At 56.5% G+C, this 21,071-nt stretch overlaps 1 protein-coding gene across 1 annotated transcript in view; it reads left to right on the top strand.

Annotated features, from left to right (window-relative positions):
• Nucleotides 1-21,071, top strand: part of STARD8 (StAR related lipid transfer domain containing 8) — a 74,956-nt gene that overhangs the window by 8,964 nt on the left and 44,921 nt on the right. The window contains exon 2 of the mRNA XM_074147086.1: nt 7,023-7,056. Coding sequence (XP_074003187.1) covers nt 7,023-7,056 — 34 coding nt within the window. The remainder of the gene's footprint in view (nt 1-7,022; nt 7,057-21,071) is intronic.

Below are 21,071 nucleotides of genomic sequence, written 5' to 3'. Positions count from 1 at the left end.
TTTTTTTTTTTTTGCTCCTGGAGGAAGTGGGAAAAGGACTTAACTCAACCAGAGCAAGCAGTGAAGTGAAGTGCTGGTGGGGTCATTTCTCTGGCAGCACCTTTCCGGTGAGCTGGTGTGGTTAAAGCCCAGGGTGGGTGGGTGGCTGCCCACCTTTCTGCAAGGACTTTCCTCGTTTTGGCAGGACAGAGCCATCTTGATCTGTGTGTCGTGTTTACCTCGCGGATGTCTTTTTGCCACCTGATGTGCTGCCTGTGCTAACTGGAAGAGGCAGTTATCTGTCCTCCCCTCAATGGGAAGAGGAACCCAGTGGGGCAACAGTTCCACTGTGCCTGCGGGGTCGGTCCCTCCTGTGAAACCTGCCTCCAGCCCCAGCCCTTGGCAGAGATGGAAACAAAGGAGTGTGTCTCCTGCACCGAAACCATACCAAGGGCAGGAGCTCTGGGTACCCACCAGCCCGTGCCCACCCATGTGCCCCTGACTACTTCCCAGTCTGGCAAGTTGTTCCGCAGGCAGCGATCCCTGCTCTTACATCATGGGGCTCCATGGCCAGCTCTGCCGTGTTCAAAGGGGAAAGCCTGTAAGAAGTGTTGAGAAGTGTCCCTAGGCTGCCTAGAGGGACAGTGGCCAGGAGCACCTTTCGCAGGATCCTGCACTGTCAATGCCTTTCAGTGGCCCTGCTGTGGTGGCAGTCCCCTGGCAGCTTTACCACTATGGCAGCGGTACCCAGTGAGCTGGATGGGGATATCTGGAAAAAGGCACTCATCCCAGCTGCCTTTGTCCACCACAGGGAAGTATTTGCAAGTCCTCAGAATAAAACCAGTGGCCCTTGAGGCAGCGGTGAGTGAGTTACGGAGGGTGGCTGACTCTCAGGCAGCAGCATCTGGCTTTAGCTCCTATGTGTACCCTCCTATGGGTAAGACGCTCACTAGAAAAGTGACCCCGGGCAAGTGTCCCGTAGAGGTGAGACTGTCTTTCTAGCCCTGGGCGTTTAAAGGAGGAGAAAAGAGGCCGACACACAAAGCTTACTCTGTGCCTCGGTGTCCCCAGCCCTGCTGCGCTGTCCCAGGAACGCAGGGGACACAGCGGAGGAGCCGCAGCCTGTGCCAAGCCCGGGACCGGTGCCAAAATGCTGCTGAGGAATGAACGAGGGGGAGATGGAAGGAGGCAGCTGGAGCCAGCGCCGGGGCTCATGCCGCCTGTGTGCGGGGCCATGCCGGTGCCACTGGGGCCATGCTGGTGCCGCTGGGGCAGCGCTGCGGATCTGGGGGGTCCAGGGTGCGGGTCAGGTCTGCGGGATGCTGCCGAGCTGGTGGTGCCCAATGCCATCTTCTTCAGGCAGGTGCAGCTTCTCCAGCTCTGCTGCATCATGGTCTTCCATGCTCCTCTCCTTACCTTGTCCCCTAGCTCCTGCTTCCCTGCTTCTTCTGTCTCTGCTTCACCACAGAAAGGATCAGTGAGGTTTGGGAGACTTGGGATCTAAGCAGGGCCCTTCAGCTCAGTGGTGGTGGCCATGGCCAGGAGGAGCTGCCACACACCATGGGGTGTCCTATGCTTGCACTGCCACCAACTCAGGTTCTGTCAACCATGGCCTGCTGGTGTTTTGCTTTCTCCTCTGTTCCTCTCTCTGATGGTCTTCCCCTCCACCAGCATCTCGAGGCTGTCTCAGCATCCCTCCCAGGCAGTCTGAAGGGCATTGGTGGTAGGTAGGGAAAAACAGCAGAGGTGGCCCCGGGACAGGCAGGAGAGATCTGCCGAGGCACCGGTCCTGCTTGGGGGGGTCCTAGCGCCACATCCTGGTCTGTCGTTGCTGACATTTGGCAGAGGGCTCAGCTGCTGTGCACCAAATGCTGGGCCATCATCCTTCAAATGGCACCTTGTCCTGGGGCAGGGCCACCAGCACATGCTACCCCCTGCCACCAGCACGCAGGGTCCCCTGGGGTGGGCGGTGGAGAGGAGTGGTGCCACTGGTTTGCTGGGCATCCGCCAAGTGTCCCGTGGGAGCATGGCTCAGTCTGGGGGGGTCGCTGCAGATCAACTTGCTGTTGCTTAGTCTGAATCTGCTGAGCTGTGATGCCCACTGCCCCACGGTGGGGCTGGCCGCTCGCCCTGCCTGCGGTGAACGTAGCCGCGCACTGGTGTTGCGGCAGGTGCCCCCGGGGACGACAACATGGGTACGGCTTGTCCCTCGGAGGGGACAACATTGGGAGTGCATCTGTGACTGCTGACAGTGAGCTGGAGCAGGGGCCGGTGTGAAAACCTAAACCATCTGGGGTTTGGGTTTCCAATGTCCTACATATGCCTTTGACAGCGAAACTCCCATTTCTTCTGCTCCCGGGGGGTGTTTCTTTTTCCCTCGCTCCTTCCCGCTGCCTGGGAACGGGAGCGCTGCTCGGTGCGTTTGAGGCAGGAAGGAAAGCCTGGAGCTGTTTAAAAACTCGCAATCTTCAGGGAATTTCGATCGCCGTCCAAGCCTGTTCGCGACCAACTGAATAACGGTGCAGGGTTTGAATCGCTGGCCCGCCTCCGCAGGCAGCGCTGCCTCCTCCTTCCCTCCCTCCCTCCCTCCCTGCCTGTGCCGAGCTCCTGCCTGCTCTGCCCAGCTCCCTGTGCCGCAGGCAGCAGCCATGGGGGTGTCGGGGTGGGCTGCCCCCAGCCCCGTGGTCTAGGGGTATTCCGTGCCTTCCCCCCTCCCATTCCCCAGCCCGCCCCCCCCCCCCCCCCCCATCATGCCATTACTGGATTTTTTCTGGGCTTGCTTCAAAAGAGCCAAGGTAAGGAGCCATCTATTTAAATAGTGTCTGTCTTTCGACACCCTCCTCCTAATTTCAGGGAGAAGCTGCTGGAAGGGAGGGCGGGCGGGGGGGTGGCATCTCTAGAGGGGATGGTGTTTGGGCAGGGTGCCTGATATCTGCATCCGGAGGGATGTCGTGCCCGTGCCCCCCATGCACGTGAAAGGTTAATTTTGGATGGGCTGTATGCGGATGTGTTGCTCAGTGTACCCCGTGCTAGCCCGCTCCCCATCAGCGATGGTACCCGCGTCCTGGAGCTGGTGCGGTGTATGTTTGTGTGTGTGTGTGTGTATGGATGCGGCACCGGTGGTTATCATGCAGTCGGTGGTGGACTCTGTGTATCTCCACGCACGCTGCCAGCCCCCAGACATGTTTTGCACATGCCAAGCCGGGTCCTGCTGTACACGGCTCAGGGGGGTGGCCGGCAGCTGGGCTGGGGGACACCCTTGCAAACTGGGGGGGTCGCCTGGAGGCTCAGGGCTCCCAGGGTGGCAGCAGGACCACGTCTGGCTTTGCTGACCTGGAGGGACTGCAAGCAGGATGACAAAGGAACAGCGAGACCAGAGGCCCGGAGTTTTTAATTTCCTGCAGCAGTGGTTCTCATGGCATCTGGTATTTTTCATTTGGGTTTAATTCCTCATCTGTCGCCTTAATAACGTGCAACTCTTTCTCTCTCTCTCTCCGCCTGCCCCTTTCTGTTGTGTTGGATTTATTGTACCACAGCCCGCGCAGTGCGGTGGTAGGTGTGCTGGGTGGATTTTGGGGGGTATTGTTAGTATGGATTTCAGGAGCTTCAGATTGGAAAAAGCAGTAAAATCCCTTTCCAACCAGGTCTGCGCACCGGGCTGTGTCAAGGGAGTGGGCCCGCCGTGGCGAAGTGAATGTGGAATGCACGCCGTTCCCCTGGGGTTTCAATGCAAAGCTTAAAATAGTTGAGTCTAAAAATGACATTTGTGAAATTCATTAATAATATTAGTAGCTGTCTTGTCCCTGCTGTCTCCAGAGAGCTTAGCACATCCTTGTTAACCCTTCTCGCCCCTGTCAGCTGCATGTTGTCATTGCCATCGTGCTCGTGGTGACAGGGAGACAGGGACAGGGTCCTGTGTCCCCCCCTTGCAGAGCTACAGCTCCCAAAGGGCTCCAGCTCCCAGCTGTCCATGGACTTCAGTGAAGTCGAAAGCAACCAGCGGTCCGCTGGCTTCAGCCCATCACCTTGACCCTGACGAAGGGTCCGGTGGCCCCGCTGGCATGGGTGGTTCGGAGGAGACATCGGATGGCTCCTGCCATCGCTGTCCCCAGTCGTCCCCCCCCAGCTGCAGCTGCTCCTCTGGCTGTGGCCCCGGCCAGAGCGCAGGGCTTCTCCCCACCCTGACGCATTCCCGACCCCCCTCCCTGTCTCAGGATACTTCCCCATCTACTAATTAAGCCGATATTTCTATCTGCTTCTTGCTTAGAAAACGCTTTTGCAGGATGCCTGCAGCACCGTGGAGACTGAGCGCAGGCAAAAGTTGTTCTTGGGTCTGGGAGTAAATTTGTCCTTTGGTTCTGGGGCTCTTCCTCCCCACCATCACCCCCGGGCGCTGAGGTGGCCCTGTGCAGGGGCCTGTGATAAGGAAAACTCCAGGTAGTCGGAGGTTCCAGAAGATATTTGGCTGTTTGCCATGAGTTAGGTGGCCTTTACACTCAGAAGGGATGGGATCTACATGAGGAGAACAAGAGTGAGGGTCCCCGGGCTCACCACCTCCAGCTACCGGCCACGGGGAAAAAGAAAACTTGTTTCAGTAGATGTAAGCAAGGTGGTGCTTCCCTCGGAGCAGTGGCCCAGCAGTGAAGGAGGGGGGACAGGAGCTTCCTGGATGCTCAGAGGAGACGGCCAAAATGATGTTTCTGCATTTTGTGCTTCCTCGTTAGCTCAGCCCAGGAGGCTTTTGTTGAATTTGGCATTGCAAAACACCAGCACAGCGACAAGGGGCTCCCTGCTGGATGCTACAGGTGCCTCATTCCCAAGTTCAGGAGTGGTTGTGCTCTTTGCATAGTTTCCTTTGCTGATTTTAAGCTTCCTATTGCTCTGTTTGCAGTAACACAGGGTATTCTGGTGGATGCTTTGTTTCTCTCTTTTTCTTCCATGGACGTACTGCCATTCCCATACTTCCACTTAAATTCCACAGCAGCCACGCCACACCAGCAAATGAAACCTGGGTGACCTCTGCCTGGGTCCCACAAGTGGTGGACAAGTCTCCATGGAGTGCGAGGCTTTGGGAGAGGGGCAGCTCTGCAGAGCGCAGAGAGCTTCTCCCAGGGTTGAGTGGCTGGGTGGGCTTTGGGGAAAGCCAAAGGGATGGAGGACACCACCCTCCTGATTTCCCCCAGTGAGCACCTATGGCCTTGCATGGGGCTAAGACTTCAGCCTGGTTTCCCGTTTTCCTCCCTGTGCTGGTGTTGCTCAGATACTTGCTCTGGACAGCAGAGGAATTTCTTGAAAAGGGAGAAACATGCAGGACTCTGTCCCTGGGATTAAAGCTTTCCAGGTTAAATGAAGTGGAGCTGTGGCTGGTGGAAGGTTTCATGGGAAAAAGGAGGTGTGAGGGTCAAGACACGATGGCAGGGGAGAGGAAGGTCCCCAAAGCTGCCTTAGCACAAGGACTGGCTTTTCCTGCCCTTGCTATGGCCTGGGAGAGCAGCCCTCGCTCATCGCCCACCAGACCTTGCCCCACTCCGTGGGTATCAACTGCATGTGCCGGCTGCACGGCTGATGTTTGCAGAGCTTGTGATAACAGACGTGATAGGGTCATCATCTCCCTCTCCAAACATTTTTGGCTCTGATGCTCTCCAGTTGCCCACACGCTGCCAGATCGGGGCTCCTGGGGGAGCACGGAGCCGAGCAGGCAGCTCTCAGGCAGGCGCTGCTGCGAGAAGCCTGGCAGCGGGGAGATGGTTAAGCCCATCTCCCCCTCTGGGTTATCCCCAGCCCCGCTGTCCCAGCAGGAAGAGGGGTCCCGGGCGGCCCGTGGGAAAGGCCGGCTCAGCAGCGCGCTGCATTCCTGCAGCGATCCCTGCTGCCCTGCCGGCACCTCTGGCCCTGCTCCGTGGGGGCTGCGGCTGCGATGGAGGGGGCTCATCTGCGCCCGGAGAAGGACATAGGGATAGTCCTGGGCTCTCTCTCCAGACCCGGGCAGTGCCAAGACCTTCCTGCTCCTCCACCTCCATGCAATTTGCCATCGTCTCCCTTTTGCTGGCAAGGCTTTGCCGTCTTTAAATCCCATGTCCCTTGGCTTTGTTCTCACAGAATTCCAGACCCAGGCGAGGGGTGCTGGTGGCCCCTTTCCCACCCCAGGTGCTGTGCGCATGGAGAGGTTTAGGGAATGAGAGTCCAGCCTGCTTTCAGCTTCTCTTTTTTTTTTTTTTTTGTTCCTTTCTTTATTGTTGGCTTTCCGTGCCTGCAGACACCATTGTATGCTCTGCTCCTGGACCTACTAATGCGATTAAAACATGGACATCTCCACTGCCATCGGTGTGGCTGCACGGGTACCGAGGGGCGTGTTTGGGGACACCCCAGCCCAGTGATTCCTCCACTGGAGTGAGACTCTGCCCCGCAGAGGCTTCCCCAGTGCTGTCCAGACCCAGCTCCAGCGTGGGAAGGGACCCGGGTGTGATGCACAGTGTGCGGGTGGCTCATGGGTGTCACCTGTGGCACAGAGCAGAGCACCGTGGTCTGCACGCTCGGAGGAACAGACCGCGTCCTCCTAACCTCTGTTTTGACCCCTTGCCGTGGATCTGACACCCCTCGCCTGCCAACCTGATCGCTCTTGGGCAACTTTGCAGCGTCCTTCTCAAGCTGTCAGGCAGAAAGGTCCGTCTGTCCAGCCCTCCCTCTCTCCCCAGGGATGCAGAGCCCCTGGTCCCAGCTGCTGCTCCTCCTCTGATGCCTTCCAGCAGGCAGGGAGCCACGGTGGTGGGCACATGCTGGGCACACCATGGTTGCCCGGCGCTCTGGGCCATGTTTGGCACTGATGTTTTAAAGCCAATGGGGTGATGCCCTTGGGACAAACCTTTGCTAGGGCCCTTCTTGTCCCCAGAGCCAGCGCAGGCACTGCTGGTCCCAGCTTCTCTCCAGGAGAGAGGAGGCTGTGGTGGGGACCAAGCCCAAATGCGAGTGGTGGGAGACCATGAATGTGCAAATCGAAAAGACAACAAAATGATTTCTGTTCTTTTTTTTCTTTCTTTTCACAGTGTTTCACATTGCTAGAAGATAAAAAAGATGCAGGTAAGCTGCGACGATGTTTTCCGGGGCAGGAATGCTCTTGGCTGTGGGGTGGGCAGGGGTTATGAGATGAGGAGGACCATCCCCTTGCTGAGATTCTGGTTTCTTCTGTCAACAGTATGAGTTTTCCCCCAAGTTGTTATTTCTCAAAGAGGCAGCAAAAGCAGCTAGCGTGAGGCAGTGCCAGCCAGGGCACCCACCGAACCCCAGCGGTGCAGGAGGAACCCCCTCAAGACCTGCCCGTCCCCTTCTTCACCCCATCCTTTCCCCTCCATGGCAGCAAACGTGGTTGGGCCGTGCGTTGAACTAATCACCAATTAGTGGCATGAAATCCTGGCTGCTGTGTGTGCGGAGGAGCCCTGCAGAGAGGAGCGGGTCCCCTCGCCAGCGTGTGTGTGTGTGTGCTGTGCCCACACCATCAGCCGTTCAACCAGGGCAGCCCAGCCCGGCAGCGGCTCGGCCCCTTTCTGGTTCCTCTTCAATTCCTCTCTTCATGCTTCAACTTTGTGCTTCACAGATAAGCTCATTAGGAGCTCCAAGGCATTGAGACCACCACCGTGCTGTAGGAAAGAAGGGTCTCCCCCGCCCCGGCTCAGAGCCCCCTCAGTGTTGTGTGATTGAGATGTCTCACTGGTGACAGCCGGGCAGGCGGGGATTGCGGTGCAGCTCCTGGCTGATCCATGGTTGTTGTGCATGTGTCCACGGGCTGCTTCTGCCCTAACCATCCCTCTGCAAAGGCAGGGGGAGAAGTTGGGGGTCGGGGCCACCCTTCTGTGGGGGGCCTCATGGGTGCTGGGGCGACTGGAGGCTGGTGGAGGTCTGCAGGAGGAGGAGGAGGAGGAGGAGGAGGAGGAGGAGGAAGAGGTGTACCCCTGTGGGGCTGGATCAGGGATTGTGGGCTGATGGATGGAGCACAGCCAGCTGCCTCATTTAAGAACGCTGCAGGGCCCTGCTGCCAAACTCATCTGAAATGGTGTTGCTGGTCCTGGCTGTGGAGAAATGCTCCAGATCTCGCTTTGTCCTCCTGTTTAACCCCGCAGAAACAGCCCCATGTGGCCCAGCCGGTGGGCGAGATGGGTAGAGGTCCTGCATTTTTTAATTTCACTGGTTGGTGGCTCTTCGCTCAGTGACACCTCCAGCAGTAAACTGGTCAGCTTGTGGTCACTAGCTCTCAGCAGCTCCAGAAGTAGAGGGACCATGGAGCACTCCTCTGCCCTGTGTCATTCCCTCTCTCTGTTTTTGGCACAGTGCTCAAAACGGGTCCCGCAGATGATGGCTCTCAAACAGCAGTGAAGGCGGGGAGGAGCGGTGCTGCCGTCCAGAGCCTCCGGCGCTATGGAAAGGGAAATGCTGCCTTGCAGGGAGCCCATGGGATGTGCCATGGGGTCTCCGAGCAGTTCCCCTATAACTGGAGGGCAGTGACCCGGCTTCTTGCTTTTCATCCATGTAAGGGTTAGGTGAGCTCTGAGCCCGGCCGGCACAGGAAAGCTCTGGGCAACAAAAGGTGCTGTGTGAAGGGAGCTCCGGGGGTAATCCTGGGTGGTCTCTCTTGCCCTTTCACCAAAGAGATTAACAACATCAGTATCAAGAGCTTGTTAAAAAGGGGTAGAAAGCTCTGTGCAAAGGAAGGGGCAGGGAAGACTCCTGCAGATCATGTCTGTGGCTGGATTTTGGGGGGAATTATGTTTATAGGGTTTTTTTTCCCCTTGGTTAAAACTGCCTGTAAAATCCAAGTCTCTCTTGGTAAAGACTCAGCTGCATTCACAGCAATCCTGGCCTGTGCCTTCTTGGCCACATGTCCATGTCCCAGCCTGATGATCTCCACGCTGCTGGAGGGATGCTTGGCCACCACCCAGGTCCCATCCCTGCCTGTGAGCAGCTGGGAGCGGAGGCAGCACTGCCCCTTCCCTCAACACCAGCTGTACGAAGTCACTGCTGCTCCCCACTGTCGTTAAAATAGCTGGGTCTGCCGTGCTCAGCTCCCTCAGCAGGAATGGTGGGGGACAACTTGGATTTTAAACTGAAAAAGGGGAGGTTTAGATTAGATCTTAGAAAGAAATTCTTTGCTGTGAGGGTGGTGAGACAATGGCCCAGGTTGCTCAGAGAAGCTGTGGCTGCCCCATCCCTGGAGGGGTTCAAGGCCAGGTTGGATGGGACTTTGAGCAACCTGGTCTGGTGGGAGGTGTCCCTGCCCGGGGCAGGGGTGTTGGATCTAGATGATCTTTAAGGTCCCTTCCAACCTAAACCATTCTATGATTTCATCTGCCTTCTTGGAGGTAATATCTCAGCAGGAGTAGCTGGGAACTCGGTCTCCTCCCAGCAGCGTCCCCCTCCTGCGGCAACCCCAGGCTGTGTGGACACAGTGCCGCACCGAGCCGTCCCGCTGGAGCAGTCCCAGCCGGGGCTGGGTTTCCATGGATTTCCTAACCCTCCGCTTCCTCTCTGACGTTCGCTTCCCATGTATTGTTCTGGACAAAGCAGAAAGGAAAGGCTCGCACACCAGCCGTGCACACGAAAACTGCATCCTCCGAATAAATCCCTGCCGAGAGCAGCATCAGGCCTCTCCAAAAGCAGGATCAGGAGCATGCTCTGCAAATGTCATTAAGCAGTGGCCTCCTCTAACTGCTGAGGGACGGGGACCGAGCTGAGGGCTTCCTCCAGCGCAGCCAGGCAATGATGATATTACAGTATTTCAAAAGTGGGCTTCTGCGGCTGGATGTGGTGAAATAATAGAGAAAAGAAGCACGAGGGACTCTGCTGAACTTTTGCCCTTGCGTGAAATAATAAGGTTGTATTTACCCAGCATCTGGACCTCTGAAAATAACCCGCTAAATTTAGCTGTTGTTGATATGTTGTCACAGCTGAGTTATTCTTCTCCCTTCTGTACATGAAAAATCTCCTGTGCTGGTTTTGTTGGTTTATAGCCCGAGCACGAGCCCTTCGTGCCTCGCCTGGCGTGTGCCTGCACGTTTGCTGCCCTGTTTTTCGGGGAAGAAGGTGGGGATTTGGATCTGGTTTTCTGTCATTGCTTGAAAAGGCAGAAAGAGAGATGGGGGGCGGGAGGGCGGGGGCTGGCAGGGTGGCTCCATGCGAGGATGCAGGGACCAGCACCGTTGCCCTTGGCACCGGGGGCCAAGCTCTGGCTGCAGCATCCGCGCAAGGCAGGAGACCGATGGCTTGAAGACACGGGGTGGGATGCTGGATGTGGCTGCAGGGACCCATTTCTGGGGACTTCTGAAAGTCCCTGAGAAATCGCTGCCTGATACGTGGTGGAAAATGTGGTCACGGGTCTGGGTCCCGATCGAAGATGTAGGAAGTAGAAAAGCTGAAGTGAATGTGATTATTAGCGGTTTTGGTGTGACATGTGACGAAAGGGATTCTCCGTCGCTCCTTCCTCTTCCCTGCCCGCCCACAGGGTCAGACTCAGGCTCAGCTGGTGGGTCATGCTGAAATGCTGACCTCCGTCCCAAAGTGACTTCAGGTCCCCTGGGAGATGGGCAGCCCCCGGGGGGGCAGCAGCCCCCAACCCAGAGACCCTGTGGGTGCTGGTCTGGGAGCAGCAGCACCCGACCTGGGCTCGGACGGGCTCTGGCACTCTTTTGGTTATTTTCCATGAAGGAGGAGAGCCTTTTCTCAAATATTCTCATTTTCCTTCTGTTACAGCCTTTGTAGATTTACCCTGGGCGCCCTCCTACCACTGGGAATCGATCCCCTGGGTAGTGTAAAATGCTTTCTGATTAGTTCTCAGTACTAAAAACTTTTATATAAAAAGTAAAAGTAAAAGAATACTTCCTAAACGAGAATCTCCACACTAAAAATCACTCTGCCAGGGCAGCTTGACAGCAAACAAACAGTTTATGCTTCTTTCTGTCAGATGTTTTCTCAGAAGAGGGGGACAGCATCTCCTCAGGCTTGAGGCACAATCTCCAGTGTTTCCTTTTCAGCCTCCTCCGTGAACCCTTGAGGTTATTTTTGAACCGCTGAGCTCTTTGATGCGTATTTATCCATATTGGTTTAATTTCCCCGAGGAGGTAGACTGGTGCTAAAGCCTCTGGGCAGAGCCAAGGTTGCAAGCTCTGACGGTCCCTGCCTGTCCCCCGTGGGGATGTTTACGGGTAGGTGCCTGGGGATATTTAGGGGTAGGTGCCTTCTGCAGAGTTCCAAAAAAACACACCTTTTGGAGCTGTGCTGGACACTGCCTGGCCCCGTCGGTGCCTCCGTAACACCCAGCTGCTTTCCAGGAGCCGCTGCTTCCCTGCAGCCCCTTGGAAAATTGCTTGCATGGAAGGCAGCTCCCGTATAAATCCATGGAGGCATTGCATATAATTATATCCTTGGTTAATTAACAGGAACCTCCATGGCAGCGATATGGGCATGCGAAGGACTCCTGTTAATATCTTGACCTACAGAAATTTTAAACTCTTTTGGATTGTTCTCGTGTCACCTCTTTTTTGGCAAAAACGCCAAGGCTGCAGGATCAGCCCCCCCCCCTTTCTCACTCCCTCTCCCCCCCGAGGGATGGGTGGGCTGCGGAGTGCTCCTGCCACCATGACTGGCTCCTGAGAAATGAGCTGAAAACGTGAAATGAGAAGAAATACTTGAAAAGAAAATCAAAACTAACTTGGCCACACTTCCGTTTTTCCAATACATGATCGTGGGGAAACTATTTGTCAGAGGCATGAGGCCCCTCCAGCCCACGAAATGAAGCCATTTCTTGTCTTTGTTCCCCTTCTGCCTATAAAAATGTCTGTATTAACTCTGAAACCCAGCGACTGCTGCAGTAGCTGATCCCCATCCCCCAGCTCATCTCTTCCGTCCTTCTGGGGCTTTAATTTCAGGGTCTGGAAGTTTTTCTGTTTCCTGTAGCTAACAAAATGCAGATTCCCCCCTTGTAACAGCAGGATCCTATCACAAATTGGGTGATTTGCTTTGAAGGCCAGAAAGGAAGAGCCTTGGCTGGCGAGAGGGTTTTCCTTCATGCCGGCAGGACTGTGGTGCACTTGGGAAGCGCAGAAAACGAGTTGGGAAAAGGCCCCTTTGGCCACCTTGTGCCCAATATGTCACCAAGTTTTTCCCGTGGCAGCAAGAAGTGATGGAGACAGACCAGAAAGAAATTGCAGGCAAGAAAGTACATTTATATCTGCAGCCTCTGGGTAGTTTGCATGAAGCCAAATGGATGAAGAGGGACGTTTTGAGTGTGGTTACTTCCCTGAAGTTATAATGAGAAAACACACTGAAAACTGACAGAGAGGTTTGGCTGTACGCTGGTTTTTCTTTGGTAAGAGCTTTGACGCGTCAGCTGCATTAAAGATGCAAAGAAAAGTAATGTTGCCCGTGTCTGAAATAACCCGGCCGTACTTCTGGAGAGAACTTTGCTGTAGACGGAGGAGGCTCCGGGCTGTACGAGCAAACACGGCCTTTGTGGGTGCTTTGTTATACCCATGTGGTTTTCTTTTCAAAGCATGAGAGGATGGGGGGAAAAAAAAAAAAAAAAAAAAAAAAAAAAAAAGGTGTGAGGTGTTTGCAAGCCAGTCGGATCATGTTAATTCCTTCTTTTCTTAATGAAGAGACTCTGAATCCTGCCTGCAATGTCTGCGGTGCTTTGAATCCCAACCCGCCCTCGGGAGCAGAGGCGGGGAGTGAGAGCGTTCCCAGGTACACCGATGCTGTGTGGGACCAGACCGCCGATGATGACTCAATTTTAGGTGCATGCAGATGAAATGTGGGACGCGTGAATCACCATCGCATTGAGCTTGACACCCGGCGTTGGAGAAAACAGCCCCAGCACTGCTGCAGGCCCCCCCTACTCCTCTTCCTCCTCTTCCTCGTTGCTCTGCATCTCAGCCTGTGGGATGGGGTGGGGGGGACCAGCCTCGCTGTCTGCTGAGGGGGTCAGCCCAACCCAGTCCGGGGCTGCAGGGGGGAGGGAGGGGCTGAGAAAATAGGGTTTGCTGCAGACAGTGATGGGAAGGACTGGGATGGGGCTGCTGGTGGAAGATGGTCATCATGAGAGTCAGCACAGGTGGGATGCAAAATTCAGAGTGAGGCCTGAAAACGTGGGCTGAGAGGGGCCCTGGGGTTTTGCTTTTCTTTTGATCTCAAATAATGTGAATTTGGTGATGTTCTGGCCCGGTGTCTCTGCTACCTGCTGTGTCTGAACGGGCTGATAAGGGTGTTCCTGGTACTGCAGGAGGGACAGATCGCATCTGCTGGTGTCCCCAAGGAAAACTGCGGTGCTGATGAGGTTTAATGCGTTTATAATAGCTGGAAGGATGTTTGTCTAAGGTGGAGCCTTCACCTTTATCGCTTTAATATTGCAGGTACTAACCCTGCTCTGTTTGCCAGCTCCATACGAGGGACTGCATTTCTGTGTGTTCAGGGTGTGACAGAGCAGGGATGTCCCAATGCTACTGCAGCCCCTGGGCTCTCTCTTTGCTACTGGAAACACTGGGGGGAAATGAAGATACTGGGAGTGATGGAGGGCAGGGAGTTCCACTCCGAGCCCATCTCCAGGTGGGTGAGGAGCTGGGGGTCCCAAAGGCAAGTGATGTCTGTCCTGAGCCGACTAGTAAAGCAGATCACCCGCCCAAGGGACTATCAGGAGAAAGAACCCCATACTTTTCATCCAAAAAAAAGGCATTATTTTGCATTTGATAATGTCTTAATGATGCTTGTATCGTTCTTTTTATTAGAACTGTTAAAATGCTTGAGGAATTTTTCTTTGTTTGGAACGCCAGTCCTAAAACTGCTTTGATGTGTCCTTTAGAGATGGCTGTGGTAATGGTGTGGGGATAACAATCTTGAAAAAGATTTATTTTGGGTTGTATGAAAGAGGAACCGCTGTGGCTTGGCTTTCCAGTGAGCTGCGATGCTGAGTGAAGAATCACATCTTGTACCTGCCTGGAGATTGGTACCTCCTGCTGTTAAACAATCCCTTTGGGAATGGACCAAAATGCAGTGGGTGGACACAGGTTATTCCTCAGGGATGGGGAGGCCAGCTTAGTTTGTTGTAGGTGAGAGGAAAATGGGCTTTTCCAAAGAGTTCCCACTGCTGTACTGTGTGCTGGTGACATTGCCCACCTTGATGCTGGCATGTTGGGGTGAGTTGTAACCAGGGGCTGTCAGCCCAATGGGGCAGGGGATAGAGGGGGCAGGAGGTTGTTTTGGGGACAATCTGCACAAGAGCTGGGAGCACAGCTGTAAATCCTCTCCAAGGGTCTTCCCACAGGGTCCGTAGTTGCTCCCAGGAGCCAGCCTAGCCAGTAAGATTTCCAAGATATTACTTGGCATCTTGTCGTTTTTCACTTGTCTTGATAAACCCTGTATGTGCTTCCCGAGGCTTAGACTTGCAAACCACCACCGTTATCTGTGGAACAACAAACCTTTCTGGTTTTTCCATTCCCCTGTAGCAGACTGGCAGTAGTTAGCATCTCTTGTGACCCCCTAATGGCAAACACAATGCCACCTCCTCTGCCAGGCTGCTCTTCTATCTGCCTGCTTTGGCTAAGTCCATGTGTGGATCGGGGAACCTGGTTCTTCACCATCCCCTTGGTGGAACTGTTTACATGGAGGGAGGACCAGCAGCAGTAATTTCCCTTCAATGTACGGCAAGGAGGCTCCGGCGTGGGTGGGTGAAGCAGAAACAATCAGGGTAATTGAGCTGGTTGCTGCTTCTCATTGCGCGCCAACGTGTTTACCTTCCAGGAGCTGGAGGCTTTTTGCTCTGGTTCAGCAGTGGCCACATAATCCGGATTCCTCAGCTAAATTCTTGCTGTTTCTTTGAGATCTGTGGCTGCTGTTTTAATTGCCTAGAGCTCTGGGCCAGACACAGGACCCTTGTTGCATAAAATCAGCTCCCATGAATGATGCTGTTGTGTGTATGTCTCCGAGTTTCTCTTTTCCTCCCTCTTGCCCTCCTACCTTGGAAGCTGGGGAATTCAGTATTGGCGAAATACTGACTGCTGGACTCGTGCAGCTGCCGGCACCGGCTCCATCTGCCATTTCGTGTGTGCCAGTTAACTTCTTTCCCCTGATTTTCCTCTCGTAAACAAGGATATTGAAGCCATCCTCCTCCTCTCGGCTGGAGCCAGCTTAGTCATTTCTCTCTGGTGCTGATCCAGTGCCGAGACCGATGCTGGAGCATCCCTGCGGCCCCAGAAGCCGTCCTGGGAGAGGCCAGGGCTGGCTCTTGGCCCCTTCCTCCTCCTTGGCCTCCCACGGTTGAGCCTGACCTCTTCGCAGGAGGGGATGCAGAAGGGGTGAGCTGGGGTCAGGGTGGATGGGGTGAAGGTGTTTTTTGGGTTATCTGTGCTGCGGAGTGGTCCTGAAGTGGGCAGGAGGGGAGGAGCGGGCAGCTCCTCTCCCACTTGCCGTTATTAGGTCTTGAGCAGGATGCCCGATGCCAAATTGGGTTTATGGCCATCCTTCTTTATGAATAACGCCGTGGTACCCTGCACAGATCCCTGTAAGGGCACAAACCCACCTGCGCTGCCGCAACGGGACCCCCGGCAGGACCCACGGGTGGGTTGGCTGCTTGCAGGTGTGTGAGGGATGCTCTGCTGGGCCTGGGGATCCTTGGGGTGGTTTTACTGGGAACCCAGAGGTCCGAACGTCTGCAGTGGCAGCGGTGCGGGTGGCTGCTTTTAAAGCTGGAGACTGAGAAAAGCCAACAAGCATTTGATTTGGGTGGCTGGACAGAGAAATAAATTGGGCACCCCAGGGCGGGAGAGGGCAGCAAGTGCAGGCTGGACCCAGCTCTGACACGGGGTTAGACCCAGAGGAAGCATGAAAATGTCTCGGGCTTCTCCCGCTCTCCATCTGCGGCAGTGGAAAAATATGAAACAGGAATAACACTTGCATTCGCAGAGCAAGAGTCCCCCGAGCATACGCTTGGGAATAAACTTACCCCAGGACACCCACTCCGGGTTCGTTCGTTGCTGTGGTCGGTTTTTATTTATACACCTGAAAGAAAAGTTAACATTTTCTTCCCCCCCCCCTGTTTATTTTGGTTGTTGGAAAAAGAGCAGCAGATAATGACCATCTCGGGGCTGCTTCAGGATGTGTTCACTGTGGGTGCGTGGGTTTTCCTTGCACGGTGGGTGGTCAACTGGAGCAAAGATGCTTTTCCCATGGGTTCATATTATGATTATTTTTTCACCCTGCTTTTAAGTAAGTCGTTTGCCTGTTTTGCCTTTTCCAGCGTGTTTTCATTTGGCGTGGGGTGTTGCGTGCCGTGGCCAGCAGAGGGCGACCTTTCCTGGTCCTTTGCTGTGGAAGCCGGGGGCGGGGGGGGGGCGCTGGGTGTCACGCGTGGGGGATGCGCTGCCGGCGGCCGGGGCGTTGCGGAGGCTTTGGATGCCTTATGGCAAATTGCTGGTGAATTTTATAGAAAATTACAAAAATTACAAAAATTACCAGTGACGGACCCGCCTGTCCGTCCCCCCCTCTCTCCCCACCCCGGAGCTAATCCCTCGGGGGGGTTGCAGGTCTGATGTGACCCCATCAGATGCTGTAGCAGAGAAGAGAGGGGCTCTGAGGATGTCTGCCTTTGCCTTTGCAAGTTCCCATCAGCTGAGCCTGGAGTTCCTGCTGGAGCCTGGAGGAAGCCCACCGAGGGTGGAAGCACCCCTTTGCGCCCCCCCCCCCCAGGCTGTGTGGGACAAGACACGGGTGTCCGTGTGCCCTTCACATCTGGAGGTGCTCTATCCTGGGGTGTTGCGGAGTGTTTGATCTGGGGAACTGCAGATCCAGCCCAAATATCGGTCTTTTTTAGCATCAGTATTGTCCGAGTTTCCTGACCCCAGCAGAAGTGTTCAGCCTGTGTCTCTCAGTGTTATCTGTCCCTCAAAAAGAGCCTTCGTCCGGAGCTGTCGTGTGTCCCGGCCAATATTCCCGCTGGCCCTTGTCCAGAGCAGGGAGGGAAGGGTTTTGAGCGCTGGCAGGGGAGGAGGCAGCAGGAGCGGCAGAAGCCAGGCTGCGGAGCGGGCAGCACGAACGGATTACCCGAAGATGTCTTGACCTCAGGTCTGCGGCTCGGGCCGGGCTGTATCTGCACGGTGCTCTTTACAGGTAGGGGCAGGATTCAACCCCGCTTTCCCTGGGGGCGTGTGGAAGAGGTGGCTCCGCTCCCTCAGCCCTGTTCGGGTGCGTGGGGGTGAGCACAGCTCTTCTGAGGTCCCATCTATGGTCCTCTCTAAAGACCTGGCCAAGGTTATTCCTTTGAGCCCGTTACTGGAGCTTTCCTGGGCTTAGGTCTGGGTGTCCCAAGCAGCCGGGTGGCCCCCACCTTCCTTGCTGGGAGGAGGAGGAGGCAGATCCCCAGCCTTTTCACCCTTCCTGAAGTTTTTTCCTAGTATTCAGCCAGCCCAAAAGGACCTTTGTTGGATTTTTTTCCTATTCCTTCTCAGCGATGCCCTTCGGGCCACCCTAACCAGCCCCTCTTGCTGATGGTGGTTATCGGCGGGCTGAGCAGGACACCTCCAGCCCCCAAGGGTGTGCTCTGGCCAGTAGCCCCAGTTCCTCCCTGCCCTGCCGGGGTGGGCAGCGTGGTCCATCCCTCATCCCTCAGCTCGGCAGCTCCTCCGTGGGCAGCGTTAACCCCTTTTGCTGGGTGCCCCTAGCGAGCACACGCGTGTGCACAGGGGTACACTGGGTGCCTTGTGCAGGGGGTGGAGGTGGGAGGGGGGGGGGCATGAAGGCGAGCCGGCCGGCGCTCCGCCATTCCTCGGCAATACGCTGGCGACTATTAATATCGCCGGGTGTGAATGCGGCCCATTCATGGGGCGGCGCGGGGGGAGCATGCGGTATGCGCCATTTCTGCTCCTCCCAGCATCCGCCCCAGCAGCGTGGCCTCGGCTTTCCTGGTGTGAGCGGGGTCCGCGTGGGACCGGCCACTTTGGTCCTGCCCTCTTTGCCGCCTGTTTATAGCTCAACGTCTCCGGGAGATTTCCTGCCTCTCTGCCCCCACACCCTCCCCGTTCCTGCTTTGCATGAGGAAATGAGTGGAAAATGCTTGAAATCCTCCTCTGAGCTGAGCGATTTTTCCGCTGGCTGTCACCGTGCCGCTGGGGCCGCCCGGGAACTGGTGCCTGGCTCTGTCCCACCACGGTGACATGTGGGAGCCGAGCCCCAGGCGAGCCCGTGGCAACATAAAGCGATGTGAGCTCTGCCCTCACCCGGCCACGCTCCCCACACTGGGAACGGTGCCGTGCCTTTCTGCCTCTGTCCCTTTCCCATTTCTGGGGCCAGAGTGAAATATCCATCCCGGCTGTCCCCCTGGGGCGCTGGCTTGATGGGCAGCACCCCAAGGCTTTGCACCCATCATCTGTTTTCAGAGGTATTGCTCCCCCTCCATCCCTTTCTGTCACCTTCCCCAGCCCCTGCTTTGTGGATGTTGGTACTTCTTGGGGGGGGGGTTAAGGCTCAGCTGGATTCTTGATACCCCCTCCCCTCCTTTCTGAGCCCTGTAGCTCTGCAGCGGGGTGCTCGCAGCCTCCATCACTCCTTTGTTGTACTGGCCTTCCACTGATCTCCACCAGTGCAGATCAACAGCTGCTCCCTTCGCCATGGCTGACCGCGGGGGTGGCACCGGCTGCTTGCTCTCCAGCAAGCCCTTGGCCCTCCCTGCCATCCACCCCCCACCCCCCCAGGTCCCTGGCTGGCCAGAGGCTCCCTCGCACAAAGCTGTATGAAGACTTTCAAGTCAACAACGGCCTCATTGAGAGCCCCGTTGCTGAGAGCCCCTTCCTCCAGAGGCCAGGGCTGTGGCGTACAGGCTGCTGGTCGAGGGGCTGCAGCGGGGGGGCAGAGGCAGAGGCAGTCGGGAGGTTGGTGGGAGGAGGGTTCGGAGCTTGGAGCTGGGGAAGGAAGGAAGGAGATGTTCATCAAAAGCCTCTCAGACTATGAAAACAATGGAAAAAACCCTGTGTTTTTTCCCATGATCCTCACAGGTTACTTGGGCAACCATCTAACCGGTAATTTCAAGAGAAAAGCTGGTTTTTGGCATCCCTGCAAAGTCCCTGGTCTCTCTCCTGCTTTTCTAGCCATCCAAATCATCCAAATCGTTGCCTGTCTCTCCTTGTGTTGCATCTGTGCTCTGTGTGTTCGTCATCAAGCCTCTTGCCCAGTGCCCCATCGTCTCTGTCTCACACTCTGCCTCCTCTCTGCTTCTTCCACACTCAGGCTGGTGCCTCCAGCCCTTTTGCCTCCCTTGTCTCACCAAAAAATTCCTCCTTCGAGTCCACTTTAAACACTGTTGTTGTTGGTTTTGTTTTTTTTTTTTTCTTTCCTTTTAGCTCCTCTAGTCCAGATACACTTTCTTCTTATTCCTCTTGTAAATAGTCTGTAGCTGGTTCTGACTGACATGACGTGGGTCTGGGATCCAGGTTGTGAGACACGTGCCATGGAGAGGGTCTTCCTCACCCTGTGCTGCCGGAGGAGTAACAATCAAACAAGAAAATCCTCCGCAGCACGAGGGGGATTTTTGGGAAACAAGTCCTGCAGGAGCAGCCTCTCTGCTCCTCTTGGTGCCTCGCTGTGGCTCGCACCCCTCCTTTTGCCTCCTGCTTGGTTTGATGGGCAAGGAATTGTAGGGACAGCCAAGCATCTGTCAAAAAACTGTCCTGGAGCTCATCTTTGGGGGGGGATCAGCCCGAGAGGTCCTCACGCATGCTGAGCCCAGTAGGGGAGGTTGCAGCTGTTTGATGTCCCTCTCCTGGAGCCCCCAAGCCCACGGTCTGGCGTGCTCGCAGCAAAGCTTGGGACCAGGACAGTTGCTGCTGCCGGTCTGGAAGTGGAGGGGAAGGGGAGATGGATGGACAGAGGGAGGACAGGGGGCAGCTCGAAGGGGTGCCGAGGGACAGTGACGGGTTCTGGGATGGTGCTGGGTTTCACACGTGTGGTGACAACCCCTTCCCCTGCCCGCAGCCGACGGGGCTCCACGGTTTGGCATGTCCCTGGGGTGCACGACAGCCCGGAGCTGGGGACCACCAGCTCTTCCGTTCCCCTTAGCCCCGGAGGGTCGGTGGGTGCTGCCGGCGGGGTGCCGGTCCCCGCCACAGCCCGGGGACAAGCCGGGGCTGCGGGGCGGGAGCGGGGAGGGCGGCGGGCGGGTCCCGGGGGCGGCGGGCGGAGCGGGCGGAGCGGACGGAGCGGGCGGGGCCCCCCCCTCCGGCAGCCCCGCACCTGCCGCCGCCGCGCTCACACCGACAACGGCCGGAGACGCGGCTGGCACCGGCCCCAGCCCGCCCGCTGCCCGCGGCGGCGCCGGGGACCAGGGGTCCTCCATACCACTCCCCCCCCCCCCCTCCTCCCCCCCTCCCACCATCCTCCTCCTCCTCCTCCTCCTCCTCTTCCTCCTCCGCTCGCCGGGACTTGGCCGTTCCCCCCCCCCCCCAGTAAGCGCGGTGCGGACGGAGGCGCAGCGCAGCCTGAAGGTAAACCAGAACCCCGCGGTTGTGTGGGGCAGTGTGTCCGGGTGTGTTTGTGTGTTGGGGGGTGGGGGGAGGCTGAGGGGTGAAGAGGGGGCGGATGGCAGATTTCGGAAGACGGAGTTACGTGCGGCTCCGGAGGGATGCTGCTCGGGCCACGCTGCCGGATGGAGCCGCTTCCAACGGCAGGAAAATGCTGTCAGGTGGGTTATCTGCGGTTCGGCAGCGGTTATCTGTGTGTGCAGATAGGCACGCTGTCGGTACGAGGTGGTTGCTGCTGTAGCTGGGGAGGAGGAGGAGGAGGAGTAGGAAGAAGAGAAGCTCCGAGCTGGTACACGTTTCCTGACATACTCGAGCTGTTACTGGATCCCCGTCATTCCCGGGCTGAGTCACAGCAGCGCGTGGGGCGAGAGGCCACGGGCTCCTTCCATTGGAGTTGCCGGGTTCAGTGGGTGAGGTTGGCTGGCTCCTTCTGCGTCCGACCTGTTCCCTGTCAGTGAGAGCCATCACTGAACTCCCGGAGGGATGCGAATGGGCTGGCTGCGGGTTTTGGGCTGCCCAGGTTTTCTCAGGGCTCCTCTTCACACCTCC

This window comes from Numenius arquata, chromosome 5, assembly GCF_964106895.1.
Source record: "Numenius arquata chromosome 5, bNumArq3.hap1.1, whole genome shotgun sequence".
NCBI lineage: Eukaryota > Metazoa > Chordata > Aves > Charadriiformes > Scolopacidae > Numenius > Numenius arquata.
Note: the sequence above shows the minus strand (reverse complement) of the source record. Positions and strands in the feature narration are given on the sequence as shown.